We start from the raw sequence: 20,588 nt of genomic DNA on the forward strand, positions 1-20,588 counted from the left end.
TAAAGCTCGCTGCTGACAGACATGTTCTCACGAATTTGCTGATAGCGGTAAGAACAACGAACAATTCTGGGTTTTGTTTTTCCTTCTTCCTCATTTTTTTTTTTCTTTTAAGAATAAACTTGCAATCCTCAACTCATGTCAATGGGAACAAATCCTTTAAAGTATTTGGAACCGTCAAGATACATGCTTATTAACAATCTGCATATATCAGAAAGCTTGCTGGGACTAGATTTTTTTTTTCCTCCTTATTTTTGTCAGAAAATCTTTGTTTTTACAGGAAAAAAATAGAGGCCCCAAAGCTCTTTTTCAACACCCTACAGGCTGCACCTTGTCAAAAATCAAGATTCAGTACGATTTGATCTATTTTTAATGTAAGCAAAGTAGTAAGTTTGAGTAAAAGTGCTAATGGTATCAAGCCTAATTCTTGTTCATTGGGAAAAAAAATGAGAACAAAATATTTTCAAAAACATTTTGGAAGCAAAAAAGTGAATATGTGTATTCAAACTATGGCAAATACAGACTTAGCATTAAAGAGGCATTGGATACAACCATAATTAGCATTAGCGCTGGGAAATGCTCTCATGAAGTTAACACAGACACAGAGCTTCACATTTACTCTCTTTCCAAACATTTTAGTGCCACATTCCTGTTTGCACAGTGACAGGAATTCGCCAAGAAGGCTGCAGAGTGTTCGGCCTCAGTTTTGTCAACAGCATTGTGGTTGGGATGTTTTCTTGAGACTCATTTTAAGAGAGAAGAGGGAACCAACTACTTGTCTTCACCCAAAAGGGCCAATGAGGCACCCAAGATTGGAAGAGCAAATTTCAAGCGAGGTCTTTTGCCAGAGTTTCCTTTGACTTTGCGTAATAGCTGAGTCCACCAAACATCTGCCTATTAAAATCCCATTACAAGTCACCCAACTAGCTCTTTGCGGGGTGTAAAGAATGTATGGTTTTATTGGATTTATAAACCTGCCTTGCTTGAACCTTGCCAGAAAGCAAGTAGTACATTGGGACAGAAGAAGGAGAAATTTAGATGGAATTTACTTATTCAAATTAGTATTAGCTAGGATTAGTCCCCATTTCTTAATAAAAGAAAAAAAATTATGGCCAAACTGGGGACTTTTAATTCCTATCATTTATTAAACCCTTTTTACAACTGTTCAGTACATTTTTGTATAATAAGTGGCATCCCGTAATTTGGGATTGGATCAATGTTGAACTGGACAGGAAACAACCTTTTTTTTGTTTGTTTGTTTTTTTAAAGCCATCATAGTCTTGGTCTGATGGCAACTTTAAAGAGCATTTGATATGAAATGAGGTAAAAGAGATACTGGCTCTTGGTCAAAAATTATGACATGTCTTTGGCCACTGCAAAATGAATACCTGGCAACTGCATCTGTTCATCATCAAACACTTCATGATCTGCAGGAAAGACACCAGTTGGCAAAAGATGGGTATAATACTATGACACTAACTTGGAGCACAAATGCTACGCTTGAGGGGAAACTACTTCCCACAGAGATATTTTAAGTGAGGTGCTAAACAAAGAGACTTGAAAGAAAGGTTTTGATGGCAAATTGCCAAGAAATGCAAAGGACACTTGTCCCAAGTGAGGGGGAGATTTCTGTCTTGGTGTTTACATACCATGAAAACCCCTCTTAGATACACTATCACAATTCTGTGGAGAGTCATGTTTGTTTTTTTTTATAAGACCACAGGACTGTATTTGGCTTAACATTTACTCTCTGTGCCTTGCGATTTTATACGCATCACTGATGACATAATTGTCTCACCTCACAAATGGTGTCATGAGATTAATTAACACGCCCACCAAGATACACACCTCTATCCTAATTATGTTCCTCCCGTTTCTTTTTCAAAAGCATTTAAAAAAGTTAAAAAAATGCACAGTCAATAGGAAATACTATGATTAATTATTTTTTAGGTCCACCAGCAATACTTCTACAAAAGAAGAAATCAGAGTGCTTGTTTACATTTATATATAATAGGATGGTGAAGTACCACTGTTGGTTCACAACAAAAAGGCAGACTAAACGACCAACACCACAGGAAACTCTGATAATCAATAATTAACATTAGTGGAAAACAAACAGTCAGCAAAATGCTCTCCTAAATGTGCAAAAGTACCAAACAAGCAAAAATACCGTTTTCCTGGAACTAATTCAGCTGACCAGAAGGAAGACAATGTTACAGCCTCTGGCTCGCTAAGATGACAAAATAACTAGGATATTGCTTGCAATGTTCCTGCAAGTATCATCTTAGACAATTCAGTTCTTTAAAGTAACTATCTGGGACCTGGAGTCTGAAGGGGACGGAGAGAAAAATCAGGATCTAATCTAGTGTGTGGACTCCAAGGTCACTAGGAGAGGTTGCAGAGCAAGAGTAAAATACGTAGCTCCGAGAATAATTGTGATAACGATGCATCCATCTCTCAGAGAAAGTGTGTCTGTCTTGCATAATCAAACAAACAAACAAAAAAAATCTCTTTCAATGGAATCCTTAATCCTTCCTAATAACTGGGAAACATCCTTTGGCCAGCTGTGCTTTGAAGGCCATCGGTCTGTAAAGAAACACGCTGGCCTTGTACATAACACTTATCTGCGGCTCGAAGCCGACCAAGGCGCTCACCGCAGCAGACAGGCTACTTTGAAAGCAGTCTTTCCAAAACCAAAGACGACTTAGGAGACCGGCAAAAGCCACCCAGCGCCGGGCACTGAGCCTGCTCCCATTCAGGCTCTGGCAAAGGCACTGATAGGAACCGCTTCAGTTTCCTGCTCTACCCACAAGTTCTCCTGCTTGACCTTGGGCAAGGCAGTCATCCCTTCAATGCCTCATTTCTCTCTGAAATAGCCACAATGTCTCCTAGCGCTGTTATGAAAATAAATAGGGTTATGCAAACAGATGCCAAATGAACCGTGTATCTATCACAGGGAAAGAGGCAAATGAGGATGCTCAGGAGTGCTAGAATTGTAATAGTCACCATAAACTTAAGAACAGCATTACTGATGCATCTTGATAAAGACCCCCTTTCTCCTGTCTAACTCATTATATTCCTAAATAATTTCACAGTATTTCAAGCTCACATTTGAATATGACAAAGCTACAAACAAAACAAACCATGGACTGTAGGAAACAAGCTGCCAGAAGGTAAAGAAACAAAATTATCTTAAATGTTGTTCTCTGACCCTGATTTTCATAGGTCCACGGAGTATGCTTTGTGAAAATGATTACTTTGTTATTTCCCATGTCATGTCATTATTTCAAACAGAAAACTTCAAAACCTGCAGTGCATTACAAAGAATAGTGTAAGGACCTCTATTCAAAACTATAGTCTGTCTGCTCGGGATTTCTTGGCAAATTCCAAACACACAAAATGACATGCACCCAAAGCAAAAAAAGTCAGATCTTTAAAACGGGATTTGGAAAGCACTCTAGATGCATGCTTCATTTCACACACAGGCAAAAACCATAATCAATTTAGAATGAGCTCATATGTCATAGGCAAACAATTAAGGATAGGAAAAACTCAGAAACAGTCTGATTCAAGCCCACCAAGCTCAAGACAGGTCTACCACATTATTGTGCCAGAAATAACATAGGACCCGTTTCTCAAGAGATTTTCCATATCCATGGCAATACTGGAAATACTGCAAAGCTGCAGCTTTCGTGATAGCTGTGCAGACAGAATCCAGCACAGCAACACTTTCAACTGGGGCTTTTAGATGAGTCTGCAGCAGAGACAGTCAACAGTAACATTATGGAATTTCTCGGTTTTCAATCATCAGCTGGAGTGTGCAGGCACAAGGAATGAATATCAGATTAAATTAAATTAAGTTTAACTGCAAGTTTCAACAGAAGTTTGGTTTGCGTTTGGACTGAGAAAGTCTGATACAGAGGCAGGCCTGGAATTTCTGCTTAATCCGAACTTGTTTGCCTAACCTTTCAATATCATTAGACATAAAAGGGAAGAAAGGGGTCTCAGAAAATACCACCTCTTATTTTATGAGCCTCCAGCCCACTTAAATGTTTTCTAAAATAGACATTACAACTTTATCCTCTATATCCTTACTCAGGTGGACAATTGCAGCAATGTAAGATTTTTATTCTTTAATATTTTACCCTCGAATTCTGTTCAACATATAAAAGAAACAACAACAACAAAAAAATCTTAATTCCACACCACAACATGAAAGAAAGAAAAATGAAATTAGGTCAGGAGAATAGAGTGCTATTGATGCACAGGCATAGTAATTGAAAAATACCTGCTTTGTGAATTCAAAAGCAAAGACGCCTATTTTTTATGATTCCAAAATTACAATAATTAAATAAATTCAAGACTAAGATAGAGACACACAAAGAGAGAAAATAAAAAGAAAAGCTAGCGTTTGCTCTCCTAGGAGAAACAAAGATGACCCTACCTTAAATAATTCAAACTCCTTCTTTGGCATCAACAGCTACCAATCCACAAAGGATATTTGCAATTAAAATAAATGCATACACATCCATTAGGATTGAAATTACCAGCTCTAAGCAAATAAGCGGAAAAAAAAAAAACCACCAAACCTTAAAGGAAAACATTTTGCTGTTTCTCTATCAGCTTTATTCTCATGTTAGACTCTACGCAATACAGAAATCAGCCTCAGCCTGTACATGAAATATAAAACTTCTGACGTAATAGTGTAACATGCAGATATTTTAGCTTTGCTGGGGAACTATTCCTCCTCCACACGCACACATGCACACTTCAAAAGAAAGTTTTGCTCCCAAGGAGCGCACGGTACCTGGATGGTGCGGGTAAATGCAGGCTCTGACCATCCTAGAGCACCTTCTTGATTCCTCAGAGGGTCCAAAATGTTGTTTGGCACAAAGCCTGTGCTGCCACTTTTATTCTGAACTTTCCACCACTGCTTTCTGTCATCCAGAATCTGAAATAATTTAGTAAGTTAATTGCATAGTGGGTTTTGTTTGGTTGGTTGTTTTTTTTTTTTTCCCACTTTCTTGCTGCCAGTACTTAGACCGCGCATCACTTCAAAACAAAACCATAATTTTGCAAGATCCTGCAACTGCCAACAGATCTTACACAGATGTCCCCAAGAAACCCCTCTAGGCTTCCTTGATTATCACTATCATTAATTCTACGTGGTTGTACTGTACTTTTCAAAATGTGGCTCTGAAGAAAGGATACGGAAGAAAAGTGTGTAATGAACCTCTGTAAACTCAGACACGGGCTGGATAAGAGAGCAGAATGAAAATCAAATACTTGCGCAGAGAGGCTGCCATCTCTGCAACCTGTATGCTGCTGACAAAAGGAATGAGTAACTACCGATAACCCGAGGAAAAGTACATCATTCTAGGAGAGCCCAAATTTGCAGAGACTGCACTTCAGCGTAAACAGGGAACTGGAACAGGGTGGCCAGGTGAAGTCTAAAATCTGACTAGCTTTGTGTCTAGCTTTCAGGGTACCAACTCTCCCAAGCAAGGACAGTCTTTCAACACACGCTGTGCATACACAGACGGTGTTTGCCAGAGCCAGTTACTGAAATACTACTTAATGAGGTTTTTAAAAGCAACAACAGAGAAGATGGAAGAAACAAATATATTTCTAGCATGGATCTCTACAGCATCAATTCATAAGTCAGCACAGAATTTCCGTTTATCCTGTCTGTGATGCAAAACAAATTAATTGAATTTTCTATATTATGAGAGAAATCAAACACATTGAAGTAATCATTAAGGACAGCCACGCTGTCCACAGAAGGGTGCCCTCAGCTTTGAGTAGTACCAGAAATTCACATTTTCTCTTTGCAAAAAAAAAATTACCTCTACAATCTCTTCTTTCATGACAGAAAGCTCACTGTTGTTTCTTGCCATAAATTCGTACTTGCATTTGGCATATTTCTTGGTCTGTGCTTTACTGTGTGCTTCATAGTTTCTGCAAAGCAAAGATCAGACTATTGTTCAGTGAGACATTCGAGCAAATAAAAACCTCAGACAAAACACTCTCTTCCAACAACCTGCAAAACAATTAAACAAAAAAACCCACCCCACCATAACATGATGCTGCTATTCATAACACACTGATTTAAGTGCCAAAAAAAAAAAAAAAAGAAAAAAGTAACAAAAGAAAAGCCATTGACCTACATGAACCTCAAAAATAGGTAACCTTTATTGGCTCACTGCTTGCAAGATGTATGATAACAACTTAAATTAGCAGGTGCCATTGTTTTAAAATAAACACGTACACTATATTTAATCGGCCTTCCTACAGTAGGTTAAACAATCATTTGCCATGTAAACAAATGACTATACTTAGTATATAATTGATATCGTGTGCTTTGTATGAAACTGCATTTCTAGTGCTCATCATGAATTGTTTCAAATACATAACAGATGAATAATTTTTTGCCACCAACACCAACGGAATGAAAATGTTAAAAAATGCTCACCTACTGTAGATCAGTTTTCTTAACTGACCATAAGATACCATCAACTCTAACAACCTCAAGTTGCTGTATCAATTAAAAATGAAAAATAACTTCTTGGCAGTTACAAACAGGGTTCATTCTACAACAAGGCATACCACAGTTTAACTCTGTGTCTTTCTGTTTCCGTGAGGAAAGACCTTTTCAGAATGCCTTTGGATAAGTTTCTTTGATGTAGTACCTCTTCAAGGTGAGAAGCCCCCCAGCCCCCTCAAAGCAGGTCCAAAATTAACAGTTACATTATTCCCTTATTGCAAATTATATCCAACAACCCAAACCCATAGCAGGCAGTAAAGTTTAAAAAAAAATAAATAAATTCAAACACATAATGAAAACGTGATGCAATCAATGGCTTGAAATGCTGCATATGACATCATAGCACAGGGATATAAATGCAGATGGTTGATGATGTTGGTGCTGTGTAACCGTGGGTCCCAGGTGCGCCTTAGCAGTCCAGTAGTTACCTAGCTATTGCATGGCTGTGGAGAACTGTCTCACTTGACTTGAAGAGCAGAACAAAGGAAGAGTCATTTTTAGATTGAAAGATTATTTTGAAAGAAAGACGAAACACTAGAAGTGTTTAAGGAGAAAGTGAAAAACATGGGATGAACCCCAGCCTGCAGAATAGCTGTTATGAGGCTGAAAGATGTGTGAGTAATCCCATTTTTTTTTCCATCACCCACTCAAAGTTCATGTAAATTTGAACTCCTGTCTTACTATTTCAGGGATATGACTAATGTACCTCTGAAGGCACTTTTACTTTTAGGCTGCCATTCCAAACTCATTTCACTAAGTGTCTTCCTGCCTTGTCCACACGTAACTATCCTGATCCCTTCAAAAACATTACTCAGGAAGAATTAAGAAAAAAAAAAAAAAAAAAAGGCTAACATTTCAGTTTTACTCCACTCTTTTGCAATCATCAGCAGCAGCCCCAGAAGACGGGCTAGTCAGTGGCCGTACGCTTCTGATGAGACCGTGATTCTTCAAGCCCAGCTTAATTAAGTCAGACAGTTTACCCGGGGCACAACATTCTCAGAGCTTCCTTCCCTCTATCCTCCACTGTGCTTTCTTATCACCTGTCGGACATACTGTCACTGAAGCCCTCTGCTCTCCTCTGCAGCCTGAACCAGACCCTAGTGGATCACATAGACTTCCAGGGTGCTTTTCTTCAAACAGCAGCGCAAAACCAAACTACGCAGCATGCTACTGCGAAGCACCACATGACTTGTTGAAAAACTATTCCGTTCTCTTTCAGCGTCAGAGAAAGTCCCCGATATACCTTGTAACACACAAAGTTTAAGATCCTGACCCTTAGTTTAAATCACCCAAGGAAAGCATACCTTACTGCATGTCCTGGCATGTTGCAGTAAGGCTCCCTGGTGTAACCTAACTGACCCTCAGTTAGTGGGTGGCCTGGTCACTAGGACTGCTCATTAGGAATGCCAGCTTTGAACAAGGACCAGCAAACGATGGCTTAAAGCATCAGCTTGAATTTCTCACTCCCTCCCCCAAACCCACTCCTCCACCTGCTTCTTCGCAGATGCTTTAAAATTTATCTTTCGATAGAATTTACTTGGGGTAACACACATTAACACCTTTCCCCCAATAATGAGCTCCTACCAGGCACATACTGTATGTCTCAAGAGCCAATTAACAAATGGAAGTTCGTGTCGTGTTGAACAGACTGGAAGACAGGGGCACACTGGGGATGTTTGCATCAGTACCAGCCATCTAGACTCTCTCTTGCAATCATTGGTGAGAAATAGGTACCGCTACTGCATGTCTCATTTCACATCTTTCAAAAGACTAATTTCACCTGACATGAACTGCTTCTTAGAAACAGCCATATCTCTTTACCCGCCACAAAGGAGGCTTGGATGACTCTTTCAGTTGCAGCCAGATACACTGATATCATCAATTGTTCAATGCAATAAGCCCCGCTCTCTAAACCTGAAATGGAGGCAACAACATTTGCATGGAATACTCTTACTCTGAAAGAACAAAACAGGTCTTATCGCATTGCAGACAAGAGAGAAAGGAATTTAGAGTACACATCATCTATGTTTCAATTTGACTGGTCCTGAGACAAGAACCCGAAAAGTAACCAAGTTTGAGGAAAAGATTAGAGGTGACTGCTACTGCTGGTCTTGTTATGAAGACTAAACCCAAAATTCAGGAAAAGAATCGAGTCTTCACCCTGCACACCACATGAGAATACGTTTGCATGCAGATAAACAGGATCTTTTAGCACATAGCTCAAAAACAGGGGTTATGCAAAGCTTTCCATCAAAAGAGTTATATCAATGCTGTTTTAACCAGCAAATCTAATCCCAAAACCTTAGCGTAAACATCTTGCATTGCCCATAAGCGAAAATACTCCTCATATGGTGTATATGGACTATGGTTTGGCACGGGGGAGCAATTCCAACACCGCTTTACCCATTTACTTCCACAGTTTGTACTGCTATAAACTCTCCCCACAGACAAGGCCGAGACTCCAAGGGTCACTGCATTTGGTCTTGTCAAGCTATTAGGATGCAGGCTAAAATGAAGGGCATGAGAGAGGACGTGCTAAAAAACACTGGTTGCTATGCAAACATTTCAGAGCATTTTTGTTTGTAACATTTTGAAAGAGGATGGAAGAAACAAGGAGTTACTATTCTGAAAGGGTATATTTATGCACGAGCCCAGGCAACAAAAAGCAGGAGACTATGGAGCGCTAAGTGAGCAGCTAAACAAATCAAACGATCATTCAAAACAAGGACAGATGAATCTCAGAGCAGACTCGTCATTCTTTGTAGTTCTGAAAAGAGCAAAGAATATTCTCAAAAACATGAAGCAAAGCAGAAATAAAATTTAAACCCAAACAGGAGGATTCTGTGTTCTTAATCGGGTTGGAAATCCACTATATAATTTTTGAGGAAAGCATCGATTTAAGAGCATACATAAACAGGGTACATTCATAGAAATTATACTAAGAGAGTCTTAATTGATGTGCCTTAGAGAAGCAAAAGCAGAATACCCACTGCTAACAAGAATCGCTTTCCTCACAGAAATAATGATCTGCTCCAGACACAACTAGAGGTAATTACAGACCCCGCCACCCCAGTAGCAGTAAGTCGGGACAGTTATCCACAGCACCACGTACGCCGTCGGTTCAGTGTTACCTATCTACATGTCGGCTAACAGTTTGCTTAAAGGCAGCAACAGCCGCCCCCTGGTCCAGCAGAGGCCCTCTTTTGTACACCGTGTTACTGAATGCATACCCGTCGGACGGAGGGTAGTCGGGAACACTGGGAGGCTGGAAGACAAAACAGAAACAAAGCCACAAAGTGGATTAGTGTCATCGGCAGCGCCGCCTCCTTCGCTTAATCCAGCACCCCGAGGGTCCCTGTCAGCATTCAGGCGTCCTCAGGTGCTCACGGTTCTGCTATGAAAAGTTAATAACTTCTGCATCTCAAATAGATAAACAGGGAGATCAAAAGGATAAGAATAAAAGAATTTCTATCCCAAGTCATCCCACTGCATTAATATTGCAGTGGATATTCTTTAGAAAAACAGTTCTCTGGGGCAAAGTCCATGTCATCTCTCAGATATCACTACAGCAACACAACTTATAAACACCGACGACCGCATGGCTTTAAAATAAACTGCACTGAGAAACTGCTTTGAGCTTTTGTTCCAGATGTACACTTAGAGCCAGAAAACTAGCTAGCTAACAGTAAGTCGGTATAAGAAATAAAACCTCCCAAGTAAAATTACCACTTTACTGCAGGATCATAGTATCAAGTGGCTCATTTATGTCGCCCTCTCGCTAAACATGACTATAGTCAAAGAAGAAATGCAAAAAGGAATGTGACAGTTGGTATAATTAAGGATTTTAATTAAGGAAAATAATCACAATGTATCACAAGCACATATATATAAGAATATTCAAGGCTTTAGGAAATTATGTTTAAACAGGGGTCCTTAAAAAAAAAAACAAAACAAAACACCTTCAGTACAGCAATGACACTCTGCTTCTAAGTGAGAACTATTTTAACCACCATTGCCAAAAAAAAAGCCAAGCTAAGCAGTTCATTTCTGGAGATTACGATATTGAAATTGCTCATTCTAGATCTTATCCTTATACGACCACTGAGATTCATCAGAAATTTCCAAATCTCTAAGGCTGGTTTGATGTTTTGTTTGGGTTTTTTTTTCTGTCTGTGTGGCTACAGAAAAGCCATTCACCTAATTTCTACCTCCAAGTATCTGACCTGGTACTCAGAGACACTTGCCTACGGGACTGAGGGTTTATGCAAAGACATTAAAACCACACCACACCACCACCACCACCACCACCCCCCCTAGAATATTCTTTAAAACTCTATTGTTACGACCTATCTGAAAAAAATCTCGTGTCACCTAGCTTATACCTTACATCAAAAGACACTCGGGAAGCAGGAACTCATTTTACTTCACGCACAAATTGCCAGCATCACCTTAGCCTCACTGATTCCCTGTTGTCTCACTACCGTTTCAAGTCCTCATTGCTGAACTGACTCCACCTTGAAACCCCTCCTTGGTGGGAGCTGCATGCATGACTATATCTTAAGATTCAGGAATGGAAAGGAAAAAGAAAAAAAAACAAAAGGTTCTCATGAGAGGGAACCTCCAATGCACTTTGCCAGACGACGGAGCAGTCCCTGCCCAGGCAGGGGGACAGCCAGGGCTGCCGCACGCACTCCCAGCATGGCCCAGCTCGTGACATGCAGCCTCGTTCCTCGGGAGAGCAATGTCACTCCGAGACATGAGGCCAATTAGCGGCAAGAGATGAACACTTAAATTCTCATTTTTCCAGCACCCTTCGTTAAACAAGCTGCTATGGCAGACTTCGGAAAGAGCATCTGGTATCACCCACTCCAGGGTGGTCATAGAATCATAGAATTGTCTAGGTTGGAAGAGACCCTTGGGATCATCGAGTCCAACCATCTACCCTACTCTACAAAGTTCTTCCCTAGACCATATCCCCCAACACCACATCTAAACGTCTCTTAAAACACTTCCAGGGATGGTGACTCAAACACCTCCCTGGGCAGTCTATTCCAATGCCTGACCACTCTTTCTGCAAAAAATTCTTTCCTAATGTGCAGTCCTTTTGCTGCAGACAAATAGTATTTTGCACTGGCGCGGCTTTTTTCCAGCTGAGCACCTGCAGCATTTCACAGCTATTAAGCAGCTCAGTGGTTTTACCCCTAGGGATGTACTGTGGAGGCACTGGCGCAGGGAGCCAAGGTACCAAGGTTAAACGACTTGCCCGAGGCCACCCGGGAATCAGCTACAGTCATGAAACCAAGGCCTGACATCCCAGGCACATAAACGCCTTCAGTGAACAGGGATTTATTTCACTTTTTGGGGGTCTTTTGGTGATTATGATGAAAAGGCTAAGCTGGCACAAACAGCTGCCCATCCAAGCAATGCTGCTGACACCAAAAAGAATGAAATGAACTCCCTGAAACACAAGCAACCAAAATCCCTCAGTGTATTTCCTCCCCCATAAAAAATTGTTTTGACTTATCATATGTATAGAAATAAAAAATTAAATTCTTACAATCATCAGAACAGAAAAATCAATGTTCTTTTTTTAATACTATTTTGCTTTTGGGGTTTTTTTTGGTGGTTGTTGTTGTTTTGTTTTGTTTTTTAATTTAGAAGGCGCACAATGCAAAAGAAAACAACAAAAAAACCTGCATGGAAACGTAGAACAGGAGTGAAACACCGAGACAATGTTTGATGAGACTTTTTTGGGAGCTGACTAGGGAAGGGGTTGACAGCAATGGCAACAGCTACATTTCATATTATTGCACCCATTAACTTTACTAAATATTGCCTTTTTTTTTTTTTTCTCAAAATGAATCACTGGCAATAACTTAGTTTTTGGTACATTTATTCTTGCATATCTTGTTAGGCATAAAGCCAAAGAGTGTTTTAAGTAATCAAATATGTACCATGTTATCGTCCTTTACTTGGCAGACTTTTACCCAATATGTTTATCTCTATAGCTGAGGTTTTTGGTTTTGTTGTTTTGGGGTTTTGGTTTTTTTGTTTTTTTTTTTTTTTTTGTTTTTTTTTTTTTTTTAACTAATGGAGGTTTCAATGAAAACAGTTTTATTGTGACAAACTTTCCATGGGCAGTTTTGATAGACTTTTGCTGGGGAAGCTCTGTTGTCTCCAATAAAAGAATTCTTCTGCAAGAACACCTTGTCACAACATCCAATACTCCTTCCCTTGAATCTTCTTCCATATGTGCATTTTTTCACTAACAGATAAAAAGCAATATATTATATGTATTATAAAATTAAGATAAGATTCAGTATCATTGTGTTAAGATATACTCCCCATACAGTACTGGTATACATTGCTCAAGGAAGACATGAAAGGCTATGGACTGAACCTAGAAAATTCTTAGGTGTACTTCCATACCACAGCTGCTGACAGGAGATCTTGGACTAGCTAACACTTGATTGAAACTAAAGCTAGCATAGGAAAATAAATTAAAATTTTAAATTAAAGCTTATGTCCTCCCAACAAAACAACAATAAGCATACAAAACTAAAACTTTTATATGTTTAAAAAGGCAATGTTTTTTTTCCTGAACTAAAAAAACATCAAGATCCACTTTTATTCTTAAAATTTTCACATAAACCAAGTACAAATTGCGGCCAACTCTACTGTAAAAGAGTAGGGGGTAGAATCTTTATAGTCAGCCCCTTTGTTTCTCGACAAAGTTAGTCAGAAAGGCACTCTGGTTTCTCTGATGGCTTTAGATGGTGATGCATGTTTCCATTCCCTAAAAAGAATAACTTATTTTTTGCTAAATTAATCACATTTCTTGGGAAAAAAAGGACAGGAAAATGTTCCTGTGCAATAATTCTTCTCATTGGCAGCTATTTTTCAGAAGCAGGCCTAAATTACCTCACATGGCATTACTCTGATAGCACCTCCAAATACTTCCTTGCGAAGCACTAAGAATATCAAGAAATTATAAAAGTAATATTAAATTCCATATTTGTGAAAATGCAACTTCAATCTAAAATTCCCTAAAAAGTGGTATTATTTCCTTTTTGTCTGCGTGCCTGCACATGGATACACATTTGAGAACTTTGGTTCAAATTCTACCTGAAGTATATATGATCAAAAGCAATGGGATCTGAAAGCACAGGTCAAGAATCAAAGTGAACCATAGGGGCTTCGATTGTCCTCCTGAGTCAGGGAAATGCACCAAGTTCAAGGAGAGCAGTAGGCAAAAGCCTTATATTTTTCCCGGTCACATTTTGGGTGGCTGAACGGGTATTTGGTTTCGTATAACTTTAACACAAGTATAATGAGGTTGCACTGATGTAGCAGATGGAGTAACCGTGCTCTGACAACAATGTCACAGAATATTTTCTTTACGAAGGAAGCAGTTGGTGTTGCCTTCAGCTAATTTACGAAACGCTGTTGCGGGTAACCTACCTCAGCTGACAGTCTTTTCATTTCTTGCTTCCGCTGTTGCTCTGCAACATTTGCCACAGACTCAGCCAAATGATTGAGTTCTTGCTCCTTTGGAGCTCCCATGAAGTTCAGCAAAGGAGGCTCCCAACCATTTCGGAAACGGGGGACATAAGGTGGAATAAAATGGTCTTTCGGCCAATCCGCTCTGTAAGAAAAGTAAATTAGAGATCTGTATCAAGGGCTATACAAATATTGGTTTAATAGGTTTCCTGAAAATTGGAATGCTTTAGAATTTTTGTTAGTATAGAGGAGAGGCTGGGATTACAGTACAGGCAGAATTGTGCTGGAACACAGAAAATCGGCAGAAACATTTATTGACCACAACCTTGCTCCCTGCTGTGCCCTGCAGAAAGCAACTGCTCCTGCTGTAAGGGCTTGTCAGTGGTAAAACACAACAAATTTCTGTCTTGTAGCAAAGGATGAGTAACAGAAGAATCAATCACAAGCAAATCTCGGATTCATCTTAACTGATAGATGGGGAAAAATATTGCAATGCTCCGTGTTAAAGCACCAGACGAAAGACCTCAAAGAAACAGCCTGCTTTATAAGAGAGCCTGAAAGCAGGTGTGGAGCAGGGAAGCTTAGGGAGCCTAGCTACACCTAAAAGAAAAAGTTAAACAATAGCATTTACTGACAAAAGTCAACTGTACACGCTCCAAGACACAAGAATTATCATCACATTTGCTGCCCCAATTGATCTTTTTAAAATACTGTGTCACTTTTTTCAGAGCTCCGTTCGCATTCCCTATTGTAATACAAAATACCTAAATAAACTCTTTCCTGCTCTAACTTTGCACTATACATAACACATTGTCCCGCAATATAAATTACAGTGTCTTCACAGTGGAAGCAGAAATGGGAATGTACATTAGAGTCTGTTAACAGTCTCATTGACACTGCTCAAAATTAAGGGACAAATGCTGCCAGTTACACAAGTTGCAGGAGCAGTCAGGAATTACCAGCCCATTAGCAGGCTTGAGATAGGTCAGTAACCTTTGAGTTTTATCATTCACCTCTCCTGTTACAACACACCACACTGTACCTCTGTATAGTGAGATCAATCAGACCATCATTTCCGATCTGCACAGGTCAACCAACTATATTCTAAGTCCTTCATTCTTCACTGCCAAACATGAGCTACTTCTCTTTCCGTTAAACCTTTTTCAGGATGGACTAAACGAGCGATGAAGGTAGTTCTCAAGACAAGGAGACCATTATTTTACCCAGTGATCCATTTTTCCCTGCACGGGGCTCCAGTGCTATGAGGCAATTTCCACTGCCAGTCCCACCACAAGCTGCTATGAAGTCAGCAGAGCTTGAAGCAGGTAAAGGCAAGCGGATGGTGCTTTGCTGCGGTAAGCTCTCTGGCAATCACAAGGAGCTGCAATTCCTGTTTCCAGTTCATTTTGTAGTATCAGGCTGAACAATAGGCTCACAGGAAAAATTTGGACATTGCTGGTCCTGCAGCAGAGTGAGCTCAAGGAAGGGAAAGACCTGTACATCACTATCCCTACTCTGAGGATATTTGTCACTCCATGCTCTAGGGCTTTCCATGCAGCCTTCCTTACCAGCAAAACACTCAACTACTCTTCAATCAATCAATTAATTAAACAAATCCACTTGGTAGATGTTTATGTCCCAATTTGAAATCTAGGATGAATAAACACAAAATACACGATACACTTCCAGCCGAAGTGATTAAATATACTTCATCATCATCAAAAGCACTTATCTACCACAGATTACAGAGTTAAAATGCACTTTGCTAATTTAAGCTTTTTCTTTTGCATGTTTTATTTACCTAAGTATTTTCAAACCATATATTTACCTCAAAAACACCAAATGCATAAAAAAGTTAATTTTTAGGTAAGCCTAACCATAATAGTGAATCCATTGATTCTACTGTGTAGGGTACGCACATATAACATGGTTCTGCCAATAAACATTGTTTAAAATTATAAGCATTTTCTTTATAGCATTATGATGCTTTTGAAGAAGTAAAGACATTGTAAATTTTTAGCTTTTGATAATTATTGGAAATTCAAAATAGAAATCTCTATCCTGTTCCTCAATGTTTTGCCGCTTTTTACTGCAGCTTCTTCAGATAGATTTTTCATGAAGTCCAGATATCTGGGTTGGAAAAATCTCAGTGAAAAACAACTGGAAACATGCAAGGGACAGTTCGGAAAAAATGATTGCCAGAAGTTATGTCAAGAAGTTCTTGATACCATGGACAAAACAAAAAATTCTGTCTCCATTTTCTCCCTCCTTGAGACCCCTAAAATCAAACCATTCCCAAATCCCCCTGAGGCTGAAGAGCTCCTTTCCAAAAACTTCAGAGAACAGTTCTGAAGACTTCAAAGCCTAACAAATTAATACTGAGTTTATTGGGGTCTGGATAACCTGGTTAACTTCATGTCAATGAACTTGAACTTAAAGATTATCTCTAAAATATGCAAAGGCTTTTTCTCACCTGGCTTTGGTCCACGTGTCACCTAATGACATCCACAACTGTCCTTCCTCACTAGTGACAGTATATCGCAGGAAGTCTATAGTATCTTTTGTTAAGAGGGGGCTGAGTACTGTACCAGCAAGCTCTGGACCTCCTGTTGTCTGCACCACCTAAATCCAAGTATTAAAATAATACAAAGAACATACACTTTGTCAGTATAGAAGTTACTGTGAATATGTTACCTACAGTGCTACTAGAAAACATTGATTACTCACAAAAACACACCCACCCCCCAATAAAAACTCTGAGAAGCTAGCAATGTTTCTTGACGTCCTACACATTAACTAAAGCATTTATTGCAGAAGAACTGCTGTGCTGGTCACCAACCATTTCATATTTAGGCCCACTTCTTGCAATGTTACTTTTGCTCTACTGATCAAAACCACACATACTTCCATTAAATACACGTATGGTTATCCTTTCATTTCTCCTCCTGCATTATGTAAATTATCTCAATCTTTTATTATTAATTAAAAATTATAATGGCAAACTGTTAAACACAAAGCTAAATATGATTTATATAAATATATTGATTCGATGGGAATATACACAGAAAAGGATACAAGTTATTTTCTAAAGAGAATCTCATGCTGACACACACACACATTTCTCCTCAGTTATTGTCCAGGGGCACAACATTTAAATCTTGTTATCCTTGAAAAGGTCACAAAGGATATAAATACAAGAGTTCTGAAGGAAAATACTTAGAATATAAAACCTTACCATATGTAGTGGGGTAAACAGAAAATGAACCAGTTCATCTGCACTAGGATTCTGGATATGGAACTTTAATTTGGCCTGAAGGAATCAGAAAACGATACATTTTAAGAAATGGTTAACTTTTATGATAATAAATACTTCACATAAGAATGGCCACCCCTGGTCAGGCCACGGGTCCACCTAAGCCCGGTGTTTTGTCTGCGACATCTGCTAAGTGCAAGTGCTCATTCATCCAATTGCTTTTCAATCCATGTATATCTTTAGCACCTATTGTGTAAATCAAGAAGTTCCACGACTGAATTATATGCTTTGTAGAGAAGCATTTCCTTTGGAAATTTGCTACCTCTTAGTTTCGTTTGTATTCTGTAGTTCTTTTCAAAATGAAAACTGAGCAATCCTTCTCTACTCGCTTTTTCCAGTGATGCTCATAACCATTTACACATTTACTACATTCTTACTCTGTTTGGTCTTGCAAGCTAAAGTAATTCCTTGGAGCAATCTTGCCCTCCCTGTACCTTCTTCAATTTTGCTACACTGCGAATAAAATAAGGCCAGGAAACATAACAGCATTTGCTCCTTTTTTTTTTTTCTAATGGTTCTTAACATTTGCTTGGTTGATCACCATTGAACTGGGATGACATTCTCATAGGAATCTGTATTACATCAACATTTTGTTCTAATTTGTTTTATATATTAGATTTTTCCCCACCAGTTCATGCTCTATCATATCTATCAATACTAAATTTCATCTTTCGCTTTACTTGCTATCATGAGATATTTCCACATTTGTAGACTCGACACTCCCCATTTGCCAGAACACCTGTAAATATGTTGCACAGCAAAGGCCTCCGCACAGGCACGTGTTGAATTTCATTGCTGAATTTACTGCACTTTGAGAACCGGCATTTTAGTCCTATAATTTGTTCTCGGTTTCACCAAACAAGAATCTAAGAAGGTACATGCAACCTCACAGTAGCTCAATTTCTTTAAGAACTTCAGGGTGTGCAGCCTTGCTGGATGTGTTTTGGAAATCCAAAGAAACAAAATCAAAGAATTAATGTTTTTTTTTTTTTTAGACATTACTTTGTTTCGCAAGATGCATGTTTGCTTCTTCCTCAATTTAATATACCTGCCTACAAACTGCACCCCATGCCTGTGTACCTCAGGGGTACCTGGTTGTCGTGGTTGCTCAGATCCTTGAAATGACTTTAAAGATTATCAGCATTACCTTAAACACTTCTCTTTCTCTGGAAGACAGACAGTTACACACCATACTGTGTGGCCAGGTTTTGGAATAGATGGATGAGCAGTGCCCATTCAAACAGGGCTTCTATTCATCTGCCTGTAACTTCCCATTTTGATTTGCCATTCTTTATCAGTTTCAAATTGAAGAACTGTTAATGAGTTAATCTCTTGTGCCCCCCTCTAAAAAATGGTTTTCATGAACGCATTGTCCACTATTAAGCTTTTCCAAGGAAATATATGCATAAAAAAAAAAGCATATACTTTCTCTGATACAGCATCTCAGAGGATTTCTTTTATTTACTGATCACCCGTTAGCCCTGCAGGCTCCAGAAATAAGCAGCATGCCAGAATTGCTTTAAAAAGTTATAGTAGTTTTTATTGCATCTTGCCGTCTGTTCCTCAAACGGCTTTTGGCTAGCCTCGTTCTATTTTTACATCTAGCCCTCCAGAGCGTGCCTCCAAATGAAGAGAGGAGGGGGATGTGTTTTTACTTCTAATAACTTCCTATATATTGTTCTTTGGTCATAACAACTTTCAGTCTTTCAAAAGTTTTTTTAACAGATGGTACACATTTTCTAGGAGCTTCCAGCATGGTGTTTTAAACCAGTTTCCATTCTTCTGGCAAAGATTTTATTCTTCTCGCTACTCCTTTTATTTTTAAACTTTCAGATTTAGATTCTTCATGTTATACAGTTCTCCACATCTGACATAAAGCACGAGGAAGTGAAATTTCAGGCTTTTGTGGCTCTTGCAATGATGCTGAAAGTAAAGCACTGTTACTGCACAGCTCTTCAAGAGCAACTTTAGAAACCAGGTCCTAGATGCTGCTGAGCACCAAAACAAGAACTGCTTCTTCTCCTGCACAGAAGATAAAAGATTCAAAGATGTACACATTGTTCTTGGGTTGAAAATCTAATTTAAATGCAGAATGCAATAAGAAGTACGAATGGAAAAAAAACTGCAAGCACTATTACTGAGAAGGATCAGCATGTTCTAAGACATCCTTCCCCACAAAACCAGATATCCTTTGAGGTCGGAATCACAGCATTCAATGTAAGGTTGGAAAAAAAAAACCAAAAAAAAAAAAAACCACAAAACCACCCAAACATATTCTTAATATCTCTAAATATCTCCTGCAGCCAGAATTCATTCCCCAAGAGGAAGAAAAAGCTGATTTGACTCAGTGAATGCAAGAACAATTTTCCCCATTGGCATAGCTTCCCCAGCAATTGGAAGGGACAGGCAATATCTGAAAGCAAATGAAGGTGTCCCACTTCGTGACTTCCTTTAATAGCACTTGCAGAAGAAATGATGCCAGGAGAAGGCTCTTGAATTAGCACCTCTGCTTGCTGAGAACCTACAAAGCAAGAGTAATTTGTTGGATGCAGTATTCTGAGGCCAGAAAGGTCCTACAATAATAATGGCAACAAGCACAAGGAGTCTGATGGGCATAGCTGAATAAAACTAAATTAAGGCCACAGCTGGTGATGCTGGCAAGCATGCAGCAGAACCATGATCCCAGACGTTCCTAGAAATTCTTTTATGATTTAAACTCAAATTTCCCAAGAAAAAGGCTTTAAAGAACCAGGAAAAGAAGAAACACACCAATGCTGAAAGAAATATGCTCATCTAGGCACTGTGCCCTTGAGAAGCAGCATCCCAAAGCTGGCTCAAAGGCCGATCTAGGCCAGAGGTTGCCAGCTCTGCTTTTGTCTCAGTTCAACCTTGGATGGAGAAGGAAAAGGTGAACGTCCAAGATCAGTCAAGTATCAGCTAAGCTATCTTCCTGCGCATCAGCCAAGGACCGAACAAGATTATATTTCCAGGTATATCAGCATTCTTGAAGACACTTGTGGGTTTGCTCCTTCTGAAAGAGCAGTGGAGAACGAGAAAACATGGATCCAGGCTCACAACTGCCTGGATGGCATGACCACCACAGCTGGCAGCAGTAGAGCATTGAAGACCCACAAGGTTTCTCCACATGTTCAAGACACCAGGAATGTCAGACAGAAGGCAGAAGACTTAATACATTCTCAAGGACAAGATAACTTTCTGCAGCTCCCTCAAGGG

General features: G+C 39.3%; 1 protein-coding gene across 3 annotated transcripts in view; it reads right to left on the reverse strand.

Annotated features, from left to right (window-relative positions):
* Positions 1 to 20,588, reverse strand: part of EPS8 (EGFR pathway substrate 8, signaling adaptor) — a 103,677-nt gene that overhangs the window by 11,662 nt on the left and 71,427 nt on the right. For 2 of the 3 annotated variants that reach the window (XM_082498343.1, XM_082498344.1), the window contains exons 12-17: positions 17,277 to 17,351; positions 16,515 to 16,663; positions 14,003 to 14,186; positions 9,673 to 9,806; positions 5,844 to 5,955; positions 4,805 to 4,948 (exon numbers count right to left, since the gene is read on the reverse strand). In XM_082498343.1, the coding sequence (XP_082354469.1) occupies positions 4,805 to 4,948; positions 5,844 to 5,955; positions 9,673 to 9,806; positions 14,003 to 14,186; positions 16,515 to 16,663; positions 17,277 to 17,351 (798 nt within the window). Of the gene's footprint in view, positions 1 to 4,804; positions 4,949 to 5,843; positions 5,956 to 9,606; positions 9,807 to 14,002; positions 14,187 to 16,514; positions 16,664 to 17,276; positions 17,352 to 20,588 lie in introns of those variants that run through there. The other variant, XM_082498345.1, reaches the window with a different exon arrangement.

The sequence above is a fragment of the Vanellus vanellus genome (assembly GCF_965231255.1).
Source record: "Vanellus vanellus genome assembly, chromosome: 1".
NCBI classification, from domain to species: Eukaryota; Metazoa; Chordata; class Aves; order Charadriiformes; family Charadriidae; genus Vanellus; species Vanellus vanellus.